A 23,872-nucleotide genomic window follows, 5' to 3' on the forward strand; every position below is an offset into this window, starting at 1 on the left:
TACTATAGATTTCTGCACTGGTTACCGGTGGAGGCACGAGTAATATTCAAATTCTCTTGCATTTGTTTTAAGTTAATTTGGGTACTGCCCCCCACCTATCTTCTGTCTCATTTTGTGCTATGCAACACCAGAAATTGTAATATATTTGCCTATCCAAAGATTAGTGGTTGTAGATAGAGGCCATTTTTGGATAGGACTTTTATGTTCCAAGCAAGTAAACAGCAGTCCTGGTTTGGTAATTACATTAGTGGAGCCAGGTTGTCCTATGGTGCTTTTCGGAAAGAAATTAAAACTGTACTATTTGACAGATTCATTTCCTAAATAGAAATTACATTAATTGCAATAATTCTACTTTGACTAACTTTAAGAAATATATTGTACTTTTGCTATTTGTATTTTGTACTTCGCCAATTGTCCAGTTCTCTTTGATGTAAACCGCCGAGAAGTCGCCAGATTGTGGCGGTATAGAAGAATAAAGTTATTATTATTATAGCTTTACCCCAGCACAACAAAAGGTCATTACACAAGTTTCTACATATTTCGGATTAACCTTGCCTCTCAGCAAAACTGAATTTTCAGAGCACAAAGACCTTTGCTAAATTTACTAAAGTAGATCCATTTTGTGCACTAGACCTGTTTACTAATTATGCATATTAATGGCATCGATACATGCTAATGCAGTAGCATTTTTTTCTTTTTAGTAAATCTTGCCCTAAGTGCATTAATTATGTAGACACAGAGGATTTCTCTGTAGAAATAGCTCTATTGTGTTGACTGCTTCTTTTTTGAAGAGACGTGGAAGAAATGGTGGCAAGGAGGAGGGCTGTCTGTTCAGGGAACAGTGTGCTCTTTGCAATTTAGAGGTGCCCCTTTGCTAAGCCATATTACGTTCAGCTGTTTGTTGTTCTGGTGGGTGACAGCATGATTCATCTTTCATTTGAAAAGACAGATTCTTTGGACCTCTCTTGCAGATAAAGCACAGTACATGCTGTTCTCTCAGGAAGAGAAAGCCAAATAAAAATGATTACACTTCTGTAGTTTTTGGTTTGTTTTGGTTTTCTTTTTATCTTTAAGAAGATAAGATTTAGTGGTATCCGAAGTTGAAAGCTGCAAAAACAGTAGATGTCAAATATCAAATATTGGGACTAATATGCTAAAACTGTTTTCTCAGTCTGAGATTATGAGGGGTAGGGAGAACGAGAGGGCACTCTCTAAAATTGAAAGGGGATAGATTCCGTACGAACATAAGGAAGTTCTTCTTCACCCAGAGAGTGGTAGAAAACTGGAACGCTCTTCCGGAGTCTGTCGTAGGGGAAAACACCCTCCAGGGATTCAAGACAAAGTTAGACAAGTTCCTGCTGAACCAGAACGTACGCAGGTAGGGCTAATCTCAGTTGACCAGAGGGCCATATGAGCGGACTGCTGGGCACGATAGACCACCATGGTGGTGGTGGTGGTGGTGGGTAAAGGGTTAACAGACATCTGGATTTACCCGTCTTTTTAGAGGACATGTCCAGGCATCTGGATGGCTTTTCAAAACCCGGCACTTTGTGTGAGTTTTGAAAAGTTTCCTCTTCAGATCATGTCGAGAAGGGACATCTGTGTATGCGTGGATGCAGCGCGGTGATGTCATCGCATCACTACTGCACATGCGCGGATGCCCTCCCGAGCAACGAGAACAGGCTGAGGGGAGCGGGGCTAGGAGTGAGTCTGGGGCGTGATGTGGGCATAACGGGGAGTAAACACAAGTAAAATCTGGTAATCCTAGGAGGGTACCCATTTTAGGCTCAGGCCCAACCAGTGGCAGCGCACCCATGTTGCAACTGGTGGGTATCCTCATGCCACTCCAGCTAAAGATGTCTGCAAAAATTACTTCAACACTAGAGAATGACACGGTGACAAAATTCATCACCGTCCCCGTCCCCGCGGATAACCGCGGGAAATAATCCCATGTCATTTTCTAGTGTCTATTTCAACCTCGGTCCTTCTACACCAGCATTCTTCAGAGAAAGTGGTTGTGGCCATTCATACTCTGATTCTTATGTGAGCCAAGGATAATGAAGCCATTGTGACATCACTGATGTGATTGGTTCTTAGGCACTGGTGGAATGAGGCATTATGACATCACAATATCTGCTCTGATACCAGAGACTGTCATTCTGTAGTGTCTGTTTCAACCTCAGTCCTTCTACACCAGCATTCTTCAAAGCAAAGCTTGCGGGTCAGTGGTTGTGGCCATTCATACTCTGATTCTTCCCTCTCTCCTTAAAGAATGACATGAAGATGGTTTCCCGCGGTTATCCGCGGGGACGGGAACGGTGATGAATTTTGTCACCGTGTCATTCTCTACTCAACCCCCTCCAGTGCAGTTCAGTCAGCAGTAGTTTTCCTGTACAGTATTCCTCCCATTCCCCCCCACCTCCCCGGACACTGAATCTCCTGCTGTCTGAGCTGTGCTGCAGGGAATTCAGACCTTTTTTGCAGCTCAGATATTTAATATTTGAGTTGGGATGGGGGCACAGAGAGAGAGAGAGGTGGAAAAGGCAGGCTGTAGAGAGAACACTCTTAAAGTTACCATTTTTTGAAATGGGGGAGTCTGTCTGGGCTTAGCTGGTTCTCCTGACTCTCCCACCTACCTCCACCTCAAATGCTGCAATTTTAAATATTCCAGCAGCTGGAAGTAGCAATGAGGGGAGCCTTGTGCCACTGGCCTACCCCAGAAGCAACCACTATACAGGTCCTTCCTGCGTGGGAAAAGGAACAAAGTGCAGAGAGGCGGCTTCTGGGGCAGGCTGGCGGCAGCAGGCCTCCCTCATTACTACTGCCGGCTGCCTAGGGATGGGACACTGGAGAAGCAGAAGCCACGCGATTTCAGGTAGAGGGGCTTGAGGGAAAGCAAGGGGTGGCATCGGGGCTGCGCCACTCCACCCGCACTGCTCTTCGTATCCCTTCCAGCACCGTCAGCCTCCCCGCCCTAGCCGCTCACTCCATACCTGCATGGATAGCGGACACTGCCTGCGATCCAGGCAAGTTTGGAAATAGCCAGGGGAGGAAAGAGAGGGAAAGAAATGCTGAATTGCCAGGGGGAGAATCGGATCAGAGGGAAAGAATGAAGGCTTAAGATATATATTCTTCCTTTTTAGACCTCAAGAAGTTAACTTTGGACACTGCATAAGGAGAAATCATGTAAAGTGAAGCCCAAGATGTAGCCGTCTTTGCTATTTGCTTGATTTGTTATATCAGTAATGATTCTCCCAAATCTTCTCTTAGTTTCCCCTTTTTTAAAAAATTATTTTTCTCTTTTTTTGTGGTCTGAGGAAGTGCCTATGTTTTTTCTTCTTTTGGAATTTTTTCCTACAAATATTAACCCCCTTTTCTACAAAACCGCGCTAGTGTTTTTTTTAGCACAGAGAGCTGCGCTGAATGGCCCATGCTGCTCCTGATGCTCATTGAGTTCCTATGAGCATTGGGAGCAGCGCGGGCCATTCAGCATGGCTCTCTGTGCTAAAAACTGCTAGCGTGGTTTCGTAGAAGAGGGGGTAAGGTTCTAGTGACTAGTATAACTTGTAATTATTGCTAAATGGAAAGAAAAAAAGAGGGAGAGTGAGATGCCATGTCAGATGTACAGAAGCCGGCAAAGGGAACGGAGAGAATTGTCTGGCACAACCCAGGTAGCACGGTTTGCAGTGGCTTTTGGTAGCTCTTCAGAAATTGGAACCCCTGCCATACTTACCGTGTTTACCGGGCTGTGCCAGCCTTGACAACCAATAAGGAAAATCATGCTAATGCTAAATAACTACCTTCAATTTAATATGTACATGTGCTGTGCTGTTCCCGTTATGTTGCTTCTCTGATGGTACACGCGCTTAAGAACTGCATGTTTCAAGTTTTTTGGGACGGTTTGTTGGATAATGAAAATCCCACACGGTGGAGTTTGCAGTCACTGCCCTCTTTAGGACATCTTCATTACCAGAGTCACAAAAATAATCATTTATCACTTCCCTCAAATGATCACATAATATAATGTTTCACAACTTACATTGCACAAGATCATTTAAATCCAGATGGCCAACTAGAGATGAAAGGTTAATAGTGGTGTCAAAGCCCCTTCTCGAGGGCCGCAATCCAGTCAGGTTTTCAGATTTCCCCAATGAATATGCATGAGATCTATTTGCATGCACTGCTTTCATTGTATGCTAATAGATCTCATGCATATTCATTGGGGAAATCCTGAAAACCCGACTGGATTGCGGCCCTTGAGGAGGGACTTTGACACCCCTGAGCTACGGTGAGTCTGTTGAGCTAAGTTTTGGGTGTTTTTTTTTGTTTGTTTGTTTTTTTAGCATATAACAGATTTATCTGAGAAAAAAAAATCTACAGAAATTCATAGAAAAATGAACACTTCCTTGAGTAAAAATAAGCAATTCAAAAAATTAAGGTCCCCTTTTACGAAGCCGCATTAGGCTTTTTTATTGCTGTTCGCGGCGATATTAGCTCCGATGCTCATAGCTTACAGTTGCACAAATTTGGAATCGACTTCCGTCTTTCTTAAGAGAAGAAAGACTGTTAGATAAATTTAAAATTGCTTTTAAAACATTTCTATTTAATGATGCTTTTTAGAATTAAGTTCAGAATTGGTTGTAATTATCCATTAACAGGGCTATATAGACAGACTCTTTAAAAAACAAACCCTCCCCTCCCTTAATGTGTTTACCTTGAATGTTTCTTTGCTTTTAAAAAATTGTAGTTCTCCCCCTTCTATCCTTATGTTTCTTATAATCAGTATTATTTTTAATGTAAATATCTTAGAAATTACATAAGCGTTTAATCAAATTTTTAATAAAACTTGGAATTCCTATGAGCATCAGAACTAATACTGCCATGGCTGGCGATTTAAAAAAAAAGCCTAATGCGCCGTCGTAAAAAGGGGTTAAGAGGTGTGCCTAAAGTTGCTAAAATTAGGGCAGCTTACGGTTTTGGCCTTTTAAATATCAATAACATTTCATTAGACTAAAACTAATCATGCAATAAACAATAGAAATGAAAAAAGTGTCAGTTTAGTAAATTCATTGGGGTTACCATAGATTGGTTTAATACACATCTTGAGAAAGTAATGCACAAGTTACCTGCCGGCAATTCTTATGTTCTCTAATCCAACTCCTAACACCATAAATCTATATCTAATTTTTCTCTATTTCTCCCCTCGTAATATTTCCACTGCTCTCACCAGTCTTTTTACTGTGTTCCGCATGTTACTACTACTACTACTATTTATCACTTATATAGTGCTGAAAGGCATACGCAGCACTGTACATTTTGACATTTAATAGATGGTCCCTGCTCAGAAGAGTTTACAATCTAATCTAATTGAATATTTGTGTGTTGCGCACACCTAACCAGGCTCTAGGCGACTTGAGGAAAGGAAGAGGGTTAGGGTGGAAGGAGGAGCGGAAGGGGGACAATCTAACTTGGACGGACAGACATGACATATAGGGTTGGGGATGGGTGAGTTGAGAGGACTTAGGAGCTGAAAGCGCTCTCGAAGGCTTTTGACTGGGCCTTGAACACTGCCAGAGACGGAGCCCGCTGTAAGGATTCGGGCAGCTTGTTCCAAGCATATGGCGCAGCAAGGTAGAACGGACGGAGTCTAGAGCTGGCAGAGGAAGAGAAGGGCACAGATAGGAGGGGCTTCCCAGCTGAACTCGCGGGGGTGGGGGGGAGATATAGGGGGAGATAAGTGAAGAGAGATAGTGAGGGGCAGCTGAGTGAGTTTGTAGGTCAGTAAGAGGAGTTTGAATTGTGTTTGGAGATGGATGGGAAGCCAATGGAGTGACTTTAGGAGAGGGGCAATGTAAGTGTTAATTAGACTTCTTCTTGATTTCTGGCTCTCTGTCTTTGTTCCTCTTCAATAGCATAATCTCCTACCTGGCATCCAGGAGTTAGTCACATTGAGTGCTTTTAAATCTAGGTTAAAGACAGTTTTCAAGTTCACTTTTGATTAAGTCATTACTTATGATTTTGGTCACCTGTACTACCGTGTTTCCCCGATGGTAAGACACTGCCTTATTTTTTTTTGGAAGGCCAAAATATGCTCTAGGGCTTATTTTCAGGGGGATGCCTTATTTACCCTTTCATGTCCCCTCTGTATCTCTATCCTTATTCAGTAGGTCCTGCTTACCCTTTCTCTTCTTTGTGTCACTATCTCCATTTTCAGCTTTCCCCCCCTTTTCCTTTGTTACTGCACCCTGTAGCTAGAATAAGAACATAAGAACATAAGAAGTTGCCTCCACTGGGTCAGACCAGAGGTCCATCTCGCCCAGCGGTCCGCTCCCGCGGCGGCCCATCAGGTCCGCGACCTGTGAAGTGGTTTCTGACCATTTCTATAACCTACCTCAAGTTCTATCTGTACCCCTCTGTCCCCTTTTCCTTCAGGAACCTATCCAAACCCTCCCTCCACTCCGGCCCAGCCCAGTATGAAATATTTCCTTTTGTTTCCCTCCCCTCTCTCTTTCTCTCTCTCTTCTGCTCCCTCACCCACGAGTCCTGCATCTGGCCCTCTCCCTTCTACCTGCACCTGGCAACACCCCCCTGCTCCGCGGCTCTCTTCAGCAACTTGTCAGCAGCGGTGATCAAGACAAGCTACCGACATCGAGGCCTTCCCTCTACGAGTCCCGCCTTTGTGGGAAAAGGAAGTTGAAACAAGCGGGACTCGCAGAGGGTAGGCCCCGACGTCAGAAGCTTGTGTCGATCGCTGCTGCTGAGTTGCCGAAGAGAGCCGCGGAGCAGGGGATGTGGCCGGAAGCAGGTAGAAGGGAGAGGGAGATAGGAAGGCTGTAGATCTCCGGAGCATGACACCGACCCCGGCCAGGATGATTTCTTTTTCAGGCGTGCATCTTACAAGTCCGGCGTCGCGGCGGGAAATAGCCATGCTGAGCAGTGAGCTCAGCACTACACAGATGAAAGCCTTGCTTGCTGATTGGTCCGGCGGCACGGCCGCCGGACCAATCAGCAAGCAAGGCTTTCATCTGTGTACGTGCTGAGCTCACTGCTCAGCATGGCTATTTCCCGCCGCGACGCCGGACTTGTAAGTTGCATGCCTGCGTGACACACTACCGGAGCCACAGCAAAGGTGGAAAAGAGCCGCATGCGGCTCTGGAGCCGCGGGTTGCCGACCCCCGCGGTAGACGGAGGGACCACACGGAGTCACCCACCGTACCACCCGATTCGGGTAAGCGCAGGTATCGGTGGGTGGCTTATTTGCGGGGGGGGTGCCTTATTTTACAATTTTTTCTAAAAAGGGAGGGCTGTCTTATTTGATGGCCCTGCCTTATCATCGGGGAAACACGGTATTAATATCCATCTGTTGTCTACCCTCTAAATAGGTATCAATGTCTTATAAAATCTTCTAGTTAAGGGCATCTGATAGATGTGGACAAGCAATTTGCTTCTGAACAGCTATACAAATGTAACATTTTAAATTATTCGATCATTTTTCACTTAATAATAATGTAATAATAGTGTCAAATCTGTTTTTATTGATAGACAAACATACATGACAGTGTGAAAAGCAGACCAGAGCAATACCAAACAACCGTGCAAGGCATGTACAGCCCCTCCATCCTTTCAAACAAACTCTAGAATCTCTCCCCAACCCCCTCCTCCCTCATACCCTCCCAAACCAAGAAACCCAACCAAACCCTCCCCCCCCCCCCCGAATTCAGGAACTGGTTCATTCAAAGTCTGAACCATCAAAAGAATACTGGAGGCCCATTTTGTCTGGCCTTCTAGTTAAAAAGCACCGCCTCCCAAACCCAGTCCCCCCGGATCCCCCTCCCTAGTGACCGGTGGATGGCCGACCAGGGAAGCCCATGAACCCCCCCCACCTCACTCAAGAGGAAAAAAGAGTTCAAAACCTCACTACGTGCTCTAGTTTAATGATGTCTTTAATTCATCTTTAGATTATGGGGTTAACAATCTAGAGGTAAGTCTGCATTCTTTACCTTAATTGCATATGCTATCACTTCTGGTCACTAGGATAGCATACATGTGTAGTATTTAAAATCTAACAAATAGCAGGTCAAGTCACATTTGTTTATAAGAACATAAGAATTGCCGCTGCTGGGTCAGACCAGTGGTCCATCGTGCCCAGCAGTCCGCTCACGTGGCGGCCCCCAGGTCAAAGACCAGTACTCTAAATGAGTCCAGCCTCACCTGCGTATGTCCCAGTTTAGCAGAAACTTGTCCAGCTTAGTCTTGAATCCCTGGAGGGTGTTTTCCCCTACAACAGACTCCGGAAGAATGTTCCAGCTCTCCACCACTCTCAGGGTGAAGAAGAACTTCCTTACGTTCGTACGGAATCTATCCCCTTTCAATTTTAGAGAGTGCCCTCTCGTTCTCCCTACCTTGGAGAGTGTGAACAGTCTGTCTTTATCTACTAAGTCTATTCCCTTCAGAATTTTGAATATTTCGATCATGTCTCCTCTCAATCTCCTCTTTTCGAGAGGGAAGAGGCCCAGTTTCGCTAATCTGTAGCTGTACGGCAACTCCTCCAGCCCCTTAACCATTTTAGTTGCTCTTCTCTGGACCTTTTCGAGTAGTACTGTGTCCTTCTTCATGTATGGCGACTAGTGCTGGATGCAGTACTCCAGGTGAGGGCGCACCATGGCCTGGTACAGTGGCATGATAACCTTCTCCAATCTGTTTGTGATCCCCTTCTTTATCATTCCTAGCATTCTGTTTGCCCTTTTAGCCACCGCAGCGCATTGTGCAGATGGCTTCATCGACTTGTCAATCAGAACTCCCAAGTCTCTTTCCTGGGAGGTCTCTCCAAGTACTGCCCCAGACATCCTGTATTCGTGCATGAAGTATGTTTTTTTATTGACATATAGATGGCTTTTTGAAGACCTTCTAAAGGTAGCCAAGACCAACGACAAGGGTCAAGGATCATGAATTTGATAGATCACCTCTCTGTGACTAAAATCAAAGCGGTTTGCATATACTATACTGTATGTAGGTTCTTTTTCTGTCCCAAGTACAGTATATTCACAACCTTAAGTTATGTACCAGGACAGAATGAACAACCCATGTTTTCCCGAAAATAAGACAGTGTCTTATATTAATTTGGGGTCAAAAAATGCATTAGGGCTTATTTTCAGGGGATGTCTTAATTTTTTTTTCATGTACAACAATCATCCCTTCCTTCCTCTCCTCTACCCCAGTTCTTTCTCTTTCCTTTCCTCCCCTCCTGTGTGCAGCATCTTTTCTCCCCTCTCACCCATCCCCTTGTGCAGCATCTTTATATCCCTCCCTCTCATCCCCCTGTGTAGCAGAACTCCATTGACCCTCCCACTGTGAGAATGACAAGGCCTCAAAAACAGCAGTGGTGGCAGCGCTCTAAATGGGCTGCTTTGCGGTCTTCCCCGGGCCTTTCCTCTGCAGCATCTTTCTATCCCTCCCTCCTATCCCCCTGTACAGCAGAACCCCACTAACCCTTCCACTGTGATGCAGCAGAGGGAAAGCTCCAGCGGGGAAGACCACGAAGCAGCCCGTTCAAAGCGCCGTTGCTGCCGCTGCTTTAGGAGGCCTCAGAGCGGAGGTATGTCAGGACTCACCGGGGTGGGATCGCTGAATTGACGAGTCTAATTTTTTTCGGCGAATTGAACAGTACTATTGTCAGGGATGGAGTCGGGGGCTTTGGGGGTTGATCTTAACTAGGGCTTATTTTTGGGGTAGGGCTTATATTAGGAGCATCTTAAAAAAAACATGCTAGGGCTTATTTTCGGGATAGGTCTTATTTTCGGGGAAACAGGGTATTGAATAGACATCAGCATGTTAAGGGACCAGCAGGTGAGTTCTTCCAAATAGTATCCTGTCTTTCTGTATAACTATCCTGAAAGGCTGAACTTAGTGGATATTTGCCATGACAACCACTATGTAATGTGCCAAATTGAGACACAGATAAGAAAAGGTCCTATATATATAAAAAAAGAAAACATTGTACCTTTACAAGGAAGATGCTGACTATGCCATTCTGCTGTGCCTTTACAATTTCAAAAGTTCCATCTTCATTTCCAGACACAACACTAAAATCTATGAATTTGTATTCTGCCTCTTCGTCTTCATCAGATGCTGTCAGAGTTACTATCAGCACACCAGGTTCTGCATTTTCTGGAATAATAAAGGAGCCGTACTGCAAAATAAGAAAGAAAAGGCGCTTTCATTTCTTTGAAGACAAAACAATAGGATGCCATTAAAAATAGATCCAAAAGGTATCCATTACACAAATTCACAGAAGCTCAGATAAAAACAAACCAACTCTTGGCTGTTTGATGCATACAGTAACCTGCTTTCTCAATGTGATGGGATTATAGCATGCAGTTCTCTTGTGATGGTGTATAAAAATTAAATTCTCTTGGCTTTCATTGACCTCTAGCTACAGTTCTGGCCCTAAATGGCTTTAAACCAGTCTGGTTTTCACAATATGCACATTAATTGTTTCTTATACTGCCGTAGGCAAATAGATCTAGGAATATTTACAAAGGGTATCATGGAAATCTATTCTGTTCTGGCATTCATTACCGCTTTATCTTCTATAATGATTCAAAGCAAATTATAATAAGAGCAAACCTACAAATTAGGCAATGTACATATGATGACTAATTTTTTAAGCAATACATTCACCATAATAAAAGTCCAGTAATATAAATATTAGTAAAGTTCTAATCCTGAATGGAAACAACCTAATTTAGAAAAGAACCAGATACAAGGGGTGTTCAACAATTTATCTACCTGAGTATGAAAGATAGTAGCAAGCATGTTGAAACAAGTCTGTACATGTTGTGACATGTCTCAAGGCTACTCGTGCACAGTTGCGGTTCAGTGCGAGTCTAACATTCCAAGAGACAAGGTGTCGAATCAAGTAAGAAACTGCTAGATTTGGAGCACCGTTCTGTGATCAAATTTCTCATAAAAGAAGGGAAAAAGCCAAAGGAGATCCATGACTGCAGTTTATGGTGAGTCTGCCCCATCATCCTAAAAAGTAAAATTTTGAAGCAAAACAGTTTAAGTGGGGTAGAGAGTCCATTGAAAATGACCCTCATACTGGACAGCGTGTGGAAGCAACTTCCACAGAAATGTGCAAGAAACAGTGGTATACCAAGGGGGGGGGGGGGGGAGGTCCGCACCGGATGCAGCCTTAGGGGGGTGCACAGCCAGCCAGGTCCCCTTACCTTCTTGGCTCTTCCCCGACCGACCGACCGCCCGACCGACAACAGGCCTGGTCCGACAAACCTCCCTGCCCTGTGACCGCAAGTCTAAATTACCTTCTTACATCAGCTGGAGCATTGAAGCTGTGTGTGGCTGCCGTAAAGATCATCTCTGACGCAACCGGAAGTTGTATCAGAGACAACCTTTACGGCAGCCATATGCAACTACAATGCTCCGGCTGCTGTAAGAAGGTAATTTAGACTCGCGACCACAGGGCAGGGAGGTTTGTCAGACCGGGCCTGTTGTCGGGCGGGCGGGGGGGGGGGGGGGGGAAGAAAGGGAGGAAAGGTGGAGTGGAGAGGAAAAGACGCTTAAGGGAAATGGGTAAAACAGAGGGGGGAGAAGGACGCTGAAAGCACATGGGGAAGACAGAGGGGGAGAAGGATGCTGAAAGCACATGGGGAAGACAGAGGGGTGGAGAAGGACGCTGAAAGGACATGGGGAAGACAGGGGGGGAGAAGGACGCTGAGAGGACATGGGGAAGACAGAGGGGGAGAAGGCTTCTGAAAGCACATGGGGAAGACAGAGGGGGAGAAGGACGCTGACAGGACATGGGGAAGATGGGGGGAGAAGAACGCTGAAAGGACATGGGGAAGACAGAGGGTGGAGAAGGACGCTGAAAGCACATGGGGAAGACAGAGGGGGGAGAAGGACGCTGACAGGACATGGGGAAGTCGGGGGGTGGGGTGGGGAGAAGGACGCTGAAAGGAAATGGGGAAGAGAGAGTGGGGAGAAGATGCTGAAGGGAAATGGGGAAGAGAGAGTGGGGAGAAGACACTGAAGGGAAATGGGGATGAGAGAGTGGGGAGAAGATGCTGAATGGAAATGGGGAAGAGAGAGTGGGGAGAAGACGCTGGCAGGGAAGAAGACAGAGATACCAGACTATGGGGGGAGCGGAGGGAAGAAGATGGGTGCCAGACCAATTTGGAAGGGGGGAGAAAGGGAGAGGCACAATAACAGAGCAAATGGAAGATGCAGAGAGAAGAGAGACAGTGGATGAAAGGAATTGAATGAGAACATGAGGAAAGCAGAAACCAGGCAACAAAGGAAGAAAAAAAAAATTCTATTTATTTTTTTTGTTTTGTTTTGCTTCAGGATAAAGTAGTATATTAGTTGTGTTGATAAAAATTTATAAACAAAGCCCTGTCAGCTGAACATCTCTTTCTCCAGTTCAGCAGCCAGAACTTTAATTTATAAGGAAGGAATAAGCTAAATATTGCAGTACTGAGGCTTGTATGGATGCTGCGGGGACGTTGACTGGGCGGTGAATGGGATGGCGGTGACGGGGCGGTGAAGGGGATGGTGCAGTGACGGGGACAGATTTTTTTCCCCATGTCATTCTCTAGTGCTCATGTCAAAAGCTTCCTTCTGACTCAGCTTCCTGTTTCCACATTTGACTGAGCACCGCGTTGCAGATCTGAAGTTCTGTTGATGCCAGGGGTAGAAGGAGGCCCGTTGCTGATCTTAAGTGTCATCGCAGGGGGGGGGGGGGAGGGGTTGCAGATCTTTTTGCCAAAATCGGACAGGTGAGGAAGGGAGAAAGATTGGCCTGTGGTGGATGGAGAGATTGAGAGAAGGGGCAGATGATGGAAGTGGGGAGAGAGAAGAGGGCAGTATTGAATTAGGGAAATACTGGAGGGGGTGAGGGAAAGAGGTGGCGAGCTGTAGGTAGACAGTAAAAAAGGAAATTGATGAGAGGGTAGTAAGAACGTAATCTAGATGGATGCAGAAAATAAATTGAAAAGGAAAATGAGGGAAGAAAGGGATTGCAGAAGAGAGATGTGGGAGAGGGAAGGAGAGGAGACCAATGGGGATGAAAGGAGAGATGTGAGGGGGAGGCATACAGTTTCTGGAAGGGGCATAGAAGGAGAGAAGATGCCATATAATAATAATAATAATAACTTTATTTTTATATACCGCCTGTAATCTTGCGACTTCTAGGCGGTTTACAATAAACAAAACTGTAAATACAATCAAGAGAAGTTTTACATACAGCGAATTAGAGAGTATAGCAGTGTATATCTCGTACAACGACTTACAGAGTGTAGCATTGTACTTCTGATAACATTAATAATGTATAGGGAGGGGCAGACAGTGGATGGAAGGAAGACAATAACAAGAAGATGAGGAAAGCAGAAACCAGAGAAGACAAAGGTAGAACAAAAATTTTCTATTTATTTATTGCTTTAGGAGACATGTGTCACTGTTTCTGTGGTATTGCATTTTATGCAGAGTCCAGCTTCTTGCTGGTTCAATTTAACCTTTGTCTATGTATTTCTATTTTATCCCCCCTTTTACAAAACTGTGGAGTGTTTTTTAGCGCCAGCTGTGGTGGTAGCAGCTCTGATGCTATGATTCTATGAGCGTCAGAGCTGTTACCACCGTAGCTAAAATCCACACTACAGTTTTGTAAAAGGAGGAGGGGTTAGTTTGTGATGACATATTCCATACTAGGTGAAGGTGTTTTCTGTGTTCTGTGTGTTCAAAAGACATGGTTTTCTGTTAGGATTGACGGTGTAGGATTGATCTGTACTAGTCTGGCTTGTTTAGTTTTACAATGGGTGTATTGATGTACTGCTCACTGCAATGTGTAATATACTGCCTTTTCCTAGGTACTCATGTGTGACATGTGGCTTGTTACTAAAAATCATGTTTTTCATACAGATGCAGGGGGGGGGGGGTGCCAAAAAATGATGGGCCCTGGCTGTCATATATGCTAGGTACGCCACTGGTAAGAAAGTCGTGGATTTAATTTTGTCAGAGAGATGGATTAAGATTTCCTGAATAGCTGAAGAAATGGGCATCTTGGCAGGTACAGTTTAGATAATAATTCATGAAAAGTTGGGCATGTCCAAGGTTAGTGCAAGATGGGTTCCAAGAATGCTGACGCCATGTCAGAAGGCCACAGGGCTCCAGTGCTGTCAGGAGAACTTGGAGATGCTTCGTGAAGACCAAGTAAATTTTTTTCATCGTTTGGTGACTGGAGATGAGACTTGGGTCTAGCACAGAAATCCTGAATTTAAAATAGAGTCAATGTAGTAGAAGCACAAGTCATCCCCCACTCCAGAAAAGTTTCAAGACAGAAAATTCTGCAGGCAAAGTCATGGCAACTGTCTTCTAGGATGATGAAGGATTTTTGCTTCTGGAGTTAATGCCACACAAGACAACCATAATTGGGGAGAGTTATACCAACACAATGATCACTTTGCAGGAGTCAATCAAGGAGAAAAGACAAGGAAAGCTCACAGTAGGCATGCTGCTTTTTCACGACAATGCACCGGTGCACATGTCACGACAATCACAGGCTGCTATCTGAGCATGTGGGTTTCAACAGCTGAATCATCCACCCTTTAGCCTGACTTGGCTTCTTTGGATTATTTCTTGTTCCGAGTTTTGAAGAAATCTCTCCGTGGACAGCGTTTTTCAAGTGATGAAGATGTCAAGGAAGCTGTGATATCCTGGTTTGAAGGTCAAACAGAATAATTCTTTAGCAAATGGGTTAAAGTCATTGTAGGAAAGTAGATGAAGTGTATAGAATAGAGCTATCAGGGGCCTATATTGAAAAATAAAAATATTTTTTTTTTGAAAACTCTTTTCTTTCCTACTAAGGTAGATAAATTATTGAATGCCCCTCGTATGTGTCTAGTAGTTTCCTAATCTTTCTAATCTGAATTAAAAGATTATTCCAGATCTTGGCTCCTAGACAGAGAAAATAATATTCTAACATAGTCTTAGATTTCAGGTTTTTAATGAATGGAAATCTGAGTTTTAAGTTTTCAGAAAATCTAGAATTTGGTCGATACGTTGGTATTACTAATACATTTGAGACTTGTAGAGAATGACACGGGGACCACCCTGTCCCCACAGGATCTCTCTATCCCTGTCCCATCTCCATGAGCTCTGTGCCTGTCTCTGCCCCATTCCTGCAAGCTCTGTCCTCATCTGTACAAGCCTCGAACACTTAAAAAATATAAGTGTTCAAGGCTTGCGCAGTTAAGACAGAGCTTGCAGGAATGGGGCAGGGACTGAACTCATGGGGACGGGATGAGGATATCGAGATCCCTTGGGTACGGGGACAAATTTGTCCCATGTCATTCGGCAGTTGAATTTAGGCCCTACAAAGATTTATGAACTAAGCATGCAATCTGAAGTGTTTGGAGCCCTTGAGAACTCATGTTCCCGATCCTTACTGTAGTTCAGACAGATTGTATTCCTATTTCATAAAAGGGTCCACTACATTCATATATTATTATTCCTTACAGAATAAACCACAACAGTCAGTACACAGAAAAACTTTAAGATTCATTTTGGTGTATAATCACAGCAGTCATAATTTCAACCCTTACTGGCCTCTGCTTCAATTTGATTAAACTTGGAAGAGTCAAAGAGAGTACAAGATCTTATCTTTGTTTACTGGACAATAGGATAGATCACTGGGTGATGTCAGCACTCACTTCACAGCTTGTTATTACAGTTTCCAAGTGCATGGGGTTAATCTTTAGATTCTGTTCCACATAAGTTCCATTCTAAGACTGTCTGTGAGAAGGACAGCAACCTTGTGAAGTGAATGATAGAAATCCGAAGGTCGTCTCACTATAGCTTTGATCATAAAAGCATCAAGGATACATTTGAAATTGAAAGAAAATGGGAATGGTTATAATGGCATAGCATAGATAAAGACAACATCAACTTCTGAGAGGTATAGAAGGCCACAGAAAATGTATTTATTTATTAAAACTTGATAAAACTTAGATCAGCAAATGACATTCGAACTTCGAAGCCCATGCCAATATCTTAATTCCACTTCCACTTACTATGGAAACTACGCACGCTAAAACCATACTTTGATTTCACATCATTTAGACTTTTGGTCCAATCTCTGGTCCTGAGCTCACTGGGTTACTGCAACATAATCTACCTAGGATCACACAAAAAAACCATCAAGAAACTGAGGCTAATCCAGAACACGGCTGTCCGACTAATCTTTGGCTTGAAAAAAATCCAAACACATACTGCAAGAAACCTCACTGGCTAGGCTACCTATCGAGGCCAGAATAATCTTCAAATTCGGTTGCCTCATCTTCAAGGCACTCGTCGGCACCGCTCCCACTTACCTCTTGAAACACTTCATCCTATAGGACAAACTCCGCTTCTCACGCAGAACACTACTGTTTGCATTCCCCTCCCCCAAAGGATGCCAAGTCAAAAGATTCCTCAACAGGTCACTCTCCTTCCAAGCAAGGATATGGAACAGCACCCTAAGCGAACTACTAATCCTGAACTCACTCACATACCACACATTCAGAAAACCGCTATTCGACAAATTTGTCTGAACCTCCAAAATGGTTCAACACCTACCTCTTCTTCCACATTCCCCCTCCCATCTCTTATGCTGTCCAACCACATAAGCGCCCATTTACCCCTTCCCAATTCCAACCAATGTTAACTCGCTGATATCAGCACCTCTTATTGTACACCGTCTTGAACTGAAAGGTATGACGGGATATAAATAAGGCTATTATTATTATATACTTCAGATCGCAGCTTTGTGGTTTACCTTAAAATCAGATTAAAGGAGAAGGGGAAATAGAAAGAAAAGAAAATCAACTATGCTTTCTGATTTCACTTTTTATAGATATTCAGGGGTCAAAGGGCTGTTAGCCAGGATATTTCTTATAAACTGCTTCTGCATTAAGAAGATAAAGGGCAATTCTATAATTAGGCACCTACGCTTGTGCATTGTGGGTGGATTCAGTAAGTGACGCCCAATGTTAGGTGCCGGGAAGATCCACGCTGAACTAGCATTCCAAAATGGGCGCTCTGCACGGATTCGAGAGACACCGCTATAAACCATGCCTAAGTTCAGTATATAAAATTCAGTCCTTTCTGGAGAGCAAACTTAATATTGCCTCTGTCTGGATATGTCCCAGTGCCGACTGCCTTATCTGCCTATTCTATACAGCTTTTATCGATATTATTTGGCTGCACGCTGAGACAGCAACTGAATTTGACCCAGCTCCTTTTGTCATGCTTTCTCTTACCTGACTCTCCAGGAACACAGGAGGGCTGTCGTTAACATCCACCACATTAATGACTGCAGTGCAGGTGCTGCTCAGACCTGTAAACGAAATACACAGAGGCCTGCATTACATTGGGAGGGCAGGCACAAGGAGAGGGAGGTGGGGGCTGGAAAATGAAAGTTTAAAAAGAGACAGTGAGAACAAGGCACACAGCAAGCCTGAAATCTCACCTGACCAGCAAAGAAGCAGAGATTTTTCACCGAGTGGGCCGAAAGGTTGTTCTGTGGCCAGCGACGGGTCAGGGAGCAAAGGTACACCCATAGATTCGATTTTCAAATGCATTCACTTTGATTTGCTCTGATTCCACTGCTCACAGAAAGGGGCTTTCTTTTTGGACTCTTTAGGCTCCTTAAGTTATCTTTTCAACTTATTGATTTCATAAAGTTCCAGCTGACTAGGGTTAGCGGACATCTTGGAAAACCCGGACATGTCTTCTTTTTAAAGGGCTGTCCGGGCTTCCGGATGGACTTTCCAAAAACCCGGCATTCGCTTGGGTCTTAGAAAGCCCTGACGAGGGTGATAGATGCGTGAAATAGGCTCCCTATAGAGGTGGTAGAGACAAGGACTGTGTCTGAACTCAAAAAAGTGTGGGACAGTTACTTGGGAATGGATCTCTTAGGGAGAAGATGAGATAGTGAATGTTGTGGATGGACAGACTGGATAGGCCAATTGGCCCTTTTCCACCACCATGTTTCTATGACAAGATTTACGCCAACAGAAACCTGGGGCTCCTTTTATCAAGGTGCGCTAACCCCCGCAGCAGGCCAAAAACCTAATGCCTCGTCAATGGAGGCATTAGCGACTAGCGTGGCAGGCGATTGAATGTGCGGTATTCCGCGTATTAACCGCCTACCACACCTCGATAAAAGGAGCCCCTGGTGTAGTTCCCTGTGCCTAATTTAGGCACGGATCAGGCGTATTCTGTAACAATGCATGTATATCATTGGAATGCTCGTGACTTGCCCACACCCACCTCCTTTTTTCAGATCTCCGCACTAGAACTTATGCACATCTTTTTATAGAATGCACCTAAAATGATGCCCTTGTACATTCTAATGAGTGCCAATTAGTCCCGATAATTGATTGTTACTGCCAAATTATCAGTGCTGATTGGTTTGTTACTCAATTATGCCGCACATGCCCAAATTTGCACGCAGAGCTCAAAGCACTATATGTAGGATCCAGGGGAATATATCCAATGCATACAGAAGGTCAGACATATCGATTAAGCATGCCTATAAATCTAACAACATTTGAAAATATGAAATGAGAAAATTTGCAGAGAAAATGGTGTTTGTAGAGGATTTTTTCCCACAAGTGAAATGACACTTCAGCTCTTTGTTTAACGATAAAATAGATCCAAACTGATGAAAAACTTACCCTCCTCTTTTCCACCAAGATTAAAAGCTGTGATCCGAAGACTGTATTGTTTGGCAATATTTGTCTTTAATTCTGGGTTCTGTAGTGTTATCATTCCTGTTTTTTCATTGATGTGAAACATTACACTACTTGGCATCTGAGGTTCCTGGCTTATAATCTTATAATAAATATCTGAATTTGAAGTGTTAGGGTCATCTGCATCTTCTGCGCTAACCTGAACAATTTCAGTACCTAAAGAGACCACAAAAATTATTATGTTTATTAGAGGAGCTGTAAACAGTACAACCAGTCCATCTTTACAGGAGTTATGACTGTCAAAATAGAACCACACTTCAACGTATGATAGCAGCTTCATTATACTGCATAAAACATAGCTAATGAATTAACTCTTTCAAAATATTACATGACAGAACTAAACTAACAAGAATGATGATGACAAAGACTAGAACTGAATTAATTTTAGAATTACAACAAGAAAATTATTTGCACAGGTAGGAAGCGCCCAGGGTAGTGGCGCCTTCCTGTGCCCACTGCTCCTCCCCCACTCCACACTTGTGCTTTCTCTTCCCCCCCCTACGTACCTCTGTAAATCTTTGCCAGCGCGAGTGGCTTCTCCAGCATGCTGTTCGTGTCAGCGTTTGGTTTCCCTCCGACATCACCTCCTGACCCTGTAACCCAGAAGTGACTCAGAGGGAAACTAGGCCGGTGCGAGCAACAGGCAGAAGAAGTTGCGCATGCTGGCGATGACCTACAGAGTACGGGGAGGGGAGGGATGGTGCAAGTGTGGCGTGGTGTGGTGGGGCAGGGTGGAGAGGTGCTGGCGCCCCCATCGATTTGGCACCCAGGGCAGTCTGCCCCCCCCCCCTCCTCCTTATTATGCCACTGAGGGATTGACAGACTGGATAGGCCATATGGTCTTTATCTGTTTTCAGTACCAATTTCCACATTAACTGTAAGGCATACTACCTCTCCATTACCCTCCCACTTCCACCACAACATGGTATTGTCTGTGTTTGCTATTTAGGAAGGATTTTAATGCATGCTATCTGTGAAAACTAAAAGCCCCATTAAACAGCTAACACAACATAGTAAATAGGCCTTGTCATGACCTACAAGAATGCCTATAGATCTCCAGTAAGATAAGACTCTTCATAAAATAATTGCATTAAAATGCAAAGCAACCTCATACTACAGAGCATAAATCAAATGTGGAGACCTGCCAAATCTAACTTTAAACCCATTACACAGAGCCTACGGTATCCAGTGCTCTGTGGAAATATAGCCACTCTAAAATGTATGGCGTGGCGATGCTGATGCCAGCCCGCTCCATCTCCTCTAGCATCAAATAGCACATTAAAACCTAACCAGAACTAAATAACCATGTCTTCGAAGCTGGCAAATATCAACAAATCATTTAAGGGCCCATTTACCAAAGGATATTAAGTCATAATGCACGGTTAACATGCAAAAAATGACGTACCACAAAATACATTAAAGCATTTTGTGGACTCATCATTTCAAGCTTAAGCTGAATAAAGAAACACATTTATGGTAGTGACTAGTAATTTTAATAATTTATCTATGAAGAAGTTTATAGTGAACGGCACTATATCTAGAGTGTGAACTCAAAATTGTGGGAGTTATATGGCTCCTTTTACAAAGCCGCGCTAGAGCCTTAACGCACGGGATAGCGCGCGCTAAATTGCCGTGTGTGCTAGCCGCTACTGCCTCCTTTTGAGCAGGCGGTAGATTTTTGGCTAGCGCGCGCTACTCCGGTCTGTGCGTTAAAAACGCTAGCGCACCTTTGTAAAAGGAGCCCATAGTTGATAATATAGGTGGAGAGAGTGGCTTTAGTGGTTAGAGCTATGGCTTCGGCACCCTGAGGTTGTGGGTTCAAATCCTGCACTTCTCCCTGTGGCCCTGGGCAAGTCACTTAATCTGCCCAGGGTCACAATTTATTTAATGTACCTGGGGCAGTGGATAAATTGTGAGTCCACCAGGACAGAAAGGGAAAATGCTTGAAGTACCTGCATGTAAACTGCTTTGAGTGTGGTTGTATCACTATAAAAAGATAGTTTGCAAGTCCTAATTTTGATTCTCAAGCCAAACTGATAACAACTAAGGTGCTCAGTGTATTATGGAAACTGAGGAGGATGAAATCATATTTTAAATCTAACATCTTTCAAATAGTATGAGGGTGGCTTGAAATGTTTGGAAAAAAGCAACTTAAACAATGTAGTCTCCATCGAGGGCTATATACTTAGTCCAGTGAGTTTCCAGTTTTTTGTAAGCTATTTTTCCTAAATGCCTCAGTTTTTTCTTCCAGTGCATTATTTTTTTCAGTGTTGCCCCTGTGTTTTTCCAATATTTTCATGTATTTATTTGGTGACCCATCAAATGCGCGCATCAGTGGTGACCGCCCCGACAGGATACTATTTTACCAAGACCGCCCCGACAGGATAGCAGTGACCACCCTGATAGGATACAATTTTGTCTTTTTGAGGGTTACAAAGTAACCCTCTTTTTTGAGGGTGGGGTGGGGGAGTGACCTCCCCCCACTACACTCAAAAGATTCACTTCCTATCTGTTTCTGCTCTTTCAATTTCTAATCAGAGCAGAGCAGAAACAGAGACGATGCGAGCATGAGTTAGAGTACCTATGACGCGAAACGCGTCAGAACCTTTGAGCTGTTCACAAACTACTTCTAAAGTCTACACTAAGTTAAGTTTTTTTTCATATAATTTAAGTTTTAAACCACAGTGTGCAAAAACAAAACTAGCAGCACTTTAAAAGAAGCACTTCTATGCAGTAATTGAGAAACGAGCCATTTTAGTGGTGGGTTCTCTAGCTCACCGTACGGTCTCTACTTAATAGTGGTTCTCTGAGCACAATTAGTGATTTCTGGTAGCGGTGCAGATTGTGAAATATACCTGGAGTATTTTATATGGTATCTATTTATTCATAATATACTGGGTTTTATAAGTCTGTTTATCCCAGTATCTATTTTGGAAACCTATTAAAATTTTAAGCCAGAAAGGACACATTGAAATTATTTCAAATATGTCTGCAGTCTGTCAATTTCAGATCTGGTCTCAGCTGTAAAGTTCAGACTTTTCATTTCTTCAAGTGTATTCAAAATAACCTAGCAGATCTGCAGCTATGGGATGTATGCTTTCAACCCTTATCATTGAAAAAAATTTAACCCAAAAATCAAGGAAAAAGAGAATAGAATACAAAAATATTCCTCCTATAGCCAACAATACACTGGGAGCTCACTATCGAGAATGAATGCCACACATTAACAAAATTAGTGAAATATTTGCATAAGAATACTAATAAATAAATGTGGTGATGGGTCCTCAGTTTACACAACTCTCAATCAGGACCAGCCTGTAATATGGAGTTGAGAAGATATAACTCAACAGGGTTTTCACAAGTGTAACATCCCTGGACCCATTGTGAATTTTGTGAAAATGTGCAAAAACACAAAACATTCATCAATTATGAGCTCTCCAGTGTATCATATGCAAAAAATTGCTACAAAATCCTAATGGTAAGATCAACATACAAAATTGTCCTCTTGCAATTACTGAATCAATATGAGAAAATTTTTTGCCCAGCTTTTTAAAGAGCAGTAAAGTACTTATCTCAAAATTGCAGACAGTCCAATTATTCCTGCCACAATGCGTCCATGCCTATTAGATTGGAAATTACTCAATGCGCTGTTTTGCAGTTCTCTCTTGAATCGGAGAAGTCTATGCTTTAGCTCCAGGTGAAGAAGGGTGAGATCCTCCAAAACGGAGCCCCGTTGAGCCTTTCAATCTAATAGGCATGGACGCATTAAAAAGCTGGGCAAAAAATTTTCTCATATTGATTCAGTAATTGCAAGAGGACAATTTTGTATGTTGATCTTACCATTAGGATTTTGTAGCAATTTTTTGCATATGATACACTGGAGAGCTCATAATTGATGAATGTTTTGTGTTTTTGCACATTTTCACAAAATTCACAATGGGTCCAGGGATGTTACACTTGTGAAAACCCTGTTGGGTTATATCTTCTCAACTCCATATTACAGGTTGGTCCTGATTGAGAGTTGTGTAAACTGAGGACCCATCACCACATTTATTTATTAGTATTCCTATGCAAACATTTCACTAATTTTGTTAATGTTTGGCATTCATTCTCGATAGTGAGCTCCCAGTGTATTAATTAAATCTGTCAGTGTCGAGTCTTCGAGTCCTTGCAGTGCTACAATCGATAAAGTGTATCTTGAATTTTACACCCGTAGCTGAATTATTGACATCTTATCCTCACGACTAAACCAAACTAAAACTTAACTTTATATATCAGGTCTTCAACCAGAGGAAGCTCGACGCGGTTAACAATAAGTTAATAAATAAGCTAAAATACAAGAGGGTTAATTTTCAAAATGTTTAGCAAATAGAAAAGTTTTTAAAGATTTATGGAAAGATTGAAAAGAGCTGGGACTCCTCTGTTTTGCTGAACTACATTGAAAGACATGTATTTTCTTCATAAGCTCTTTACTATAAGTTTATATTTTACTTCCATATTTTATCCCTGATAAATTGTGCACACCAAGTAGGATTTTATTTAGCTTTAGATCCAAGTTCTTCTTTAAGAACTCCAGGTACCCAAAAAAAGGATAGAAGGTAGTGATGCATTTTTTGTTAAGAAAAGAATGTGGAAAACTGCAGTATTTACTACAACAGTGATTCTCAGACCTCTTCTGGGGTCTACTAGCTAGTTTGGCTTTCATGATACCCCTAATGAATATGCCCAAGAGGGATTTGCATGCCACTGCAGAAATCTGAGAAGATAGTTTGTGGGATTCTATAGAGACAATCTCAAATATACACCAAAATCCCACTTCAGGGAATTTTCAAGAAAATAAAGGATAATGGAGGAGTCTGGGTCTCAGAATCCAACCATGGCTAAGGAATTAATTTCAACACCAGGTATCAATGGTAAAATGTTGCCATCACTCAACTCCTCACTGAACCTGCCAAAGCAGATCAAATCTGGACTTCATTCTCCAACCTGTCCATCCCAGACACAAAAAAAAACTACTATCCAAATTGTTCGTGCGCTGCAGCCCCATAGACAACTGTCCCTCTTATCTCCTC

The 23,872-nt window shown here is 43.2% G+C and overlaps 1 protein-coding gene across 2 annotated transcripts in view; it reads right to left on the bottom strand.

Moving 5' to 3' along the window:
- CDH16 (cadherin 16) overlaps positions 1–23,872 on the bottom strand; it is a 168,770-nt gene that overhangs the window by 77,673 nt on the left and 67,225 nt on the right. For both annotated transcript variants that reach the window (XM_033943230.1, XM_033943231.1), the window contains exons 10-12: positions 18,726–18,956; positions 17,307–17,383; positions 10,001–10,189 (exon numbers count right to left, since the gene is read on the bottom strand). In XM_033943230.1, coding sequence (XP_033799121.1) covers positions 10,001–10,189; positions 17,307–17,383; positions 18,726–18,956 — 497 coding nt within the window. The remainder of the gene's footprint in view (positions 1–10,000; positions 10,190–17,306; positions 17,384–18,725; positions 18,957–23,872) is intronic.

Source organism: Geotrypetes seraphini, chromosome 4, assembly GCF_902459505.1.
Source record: "Geotrypetes seraphini chromosome 4, aGeoSer1.1, whole genome shotgun sequence".
NCBI classification, from domain to species: domain Eukaryota; kingdom Metazoa; phylum Chordata; class Amphibia; order Gymnophiona; family Dermophiidae; genus Geotrypetes; species Geotrypetes seraphini.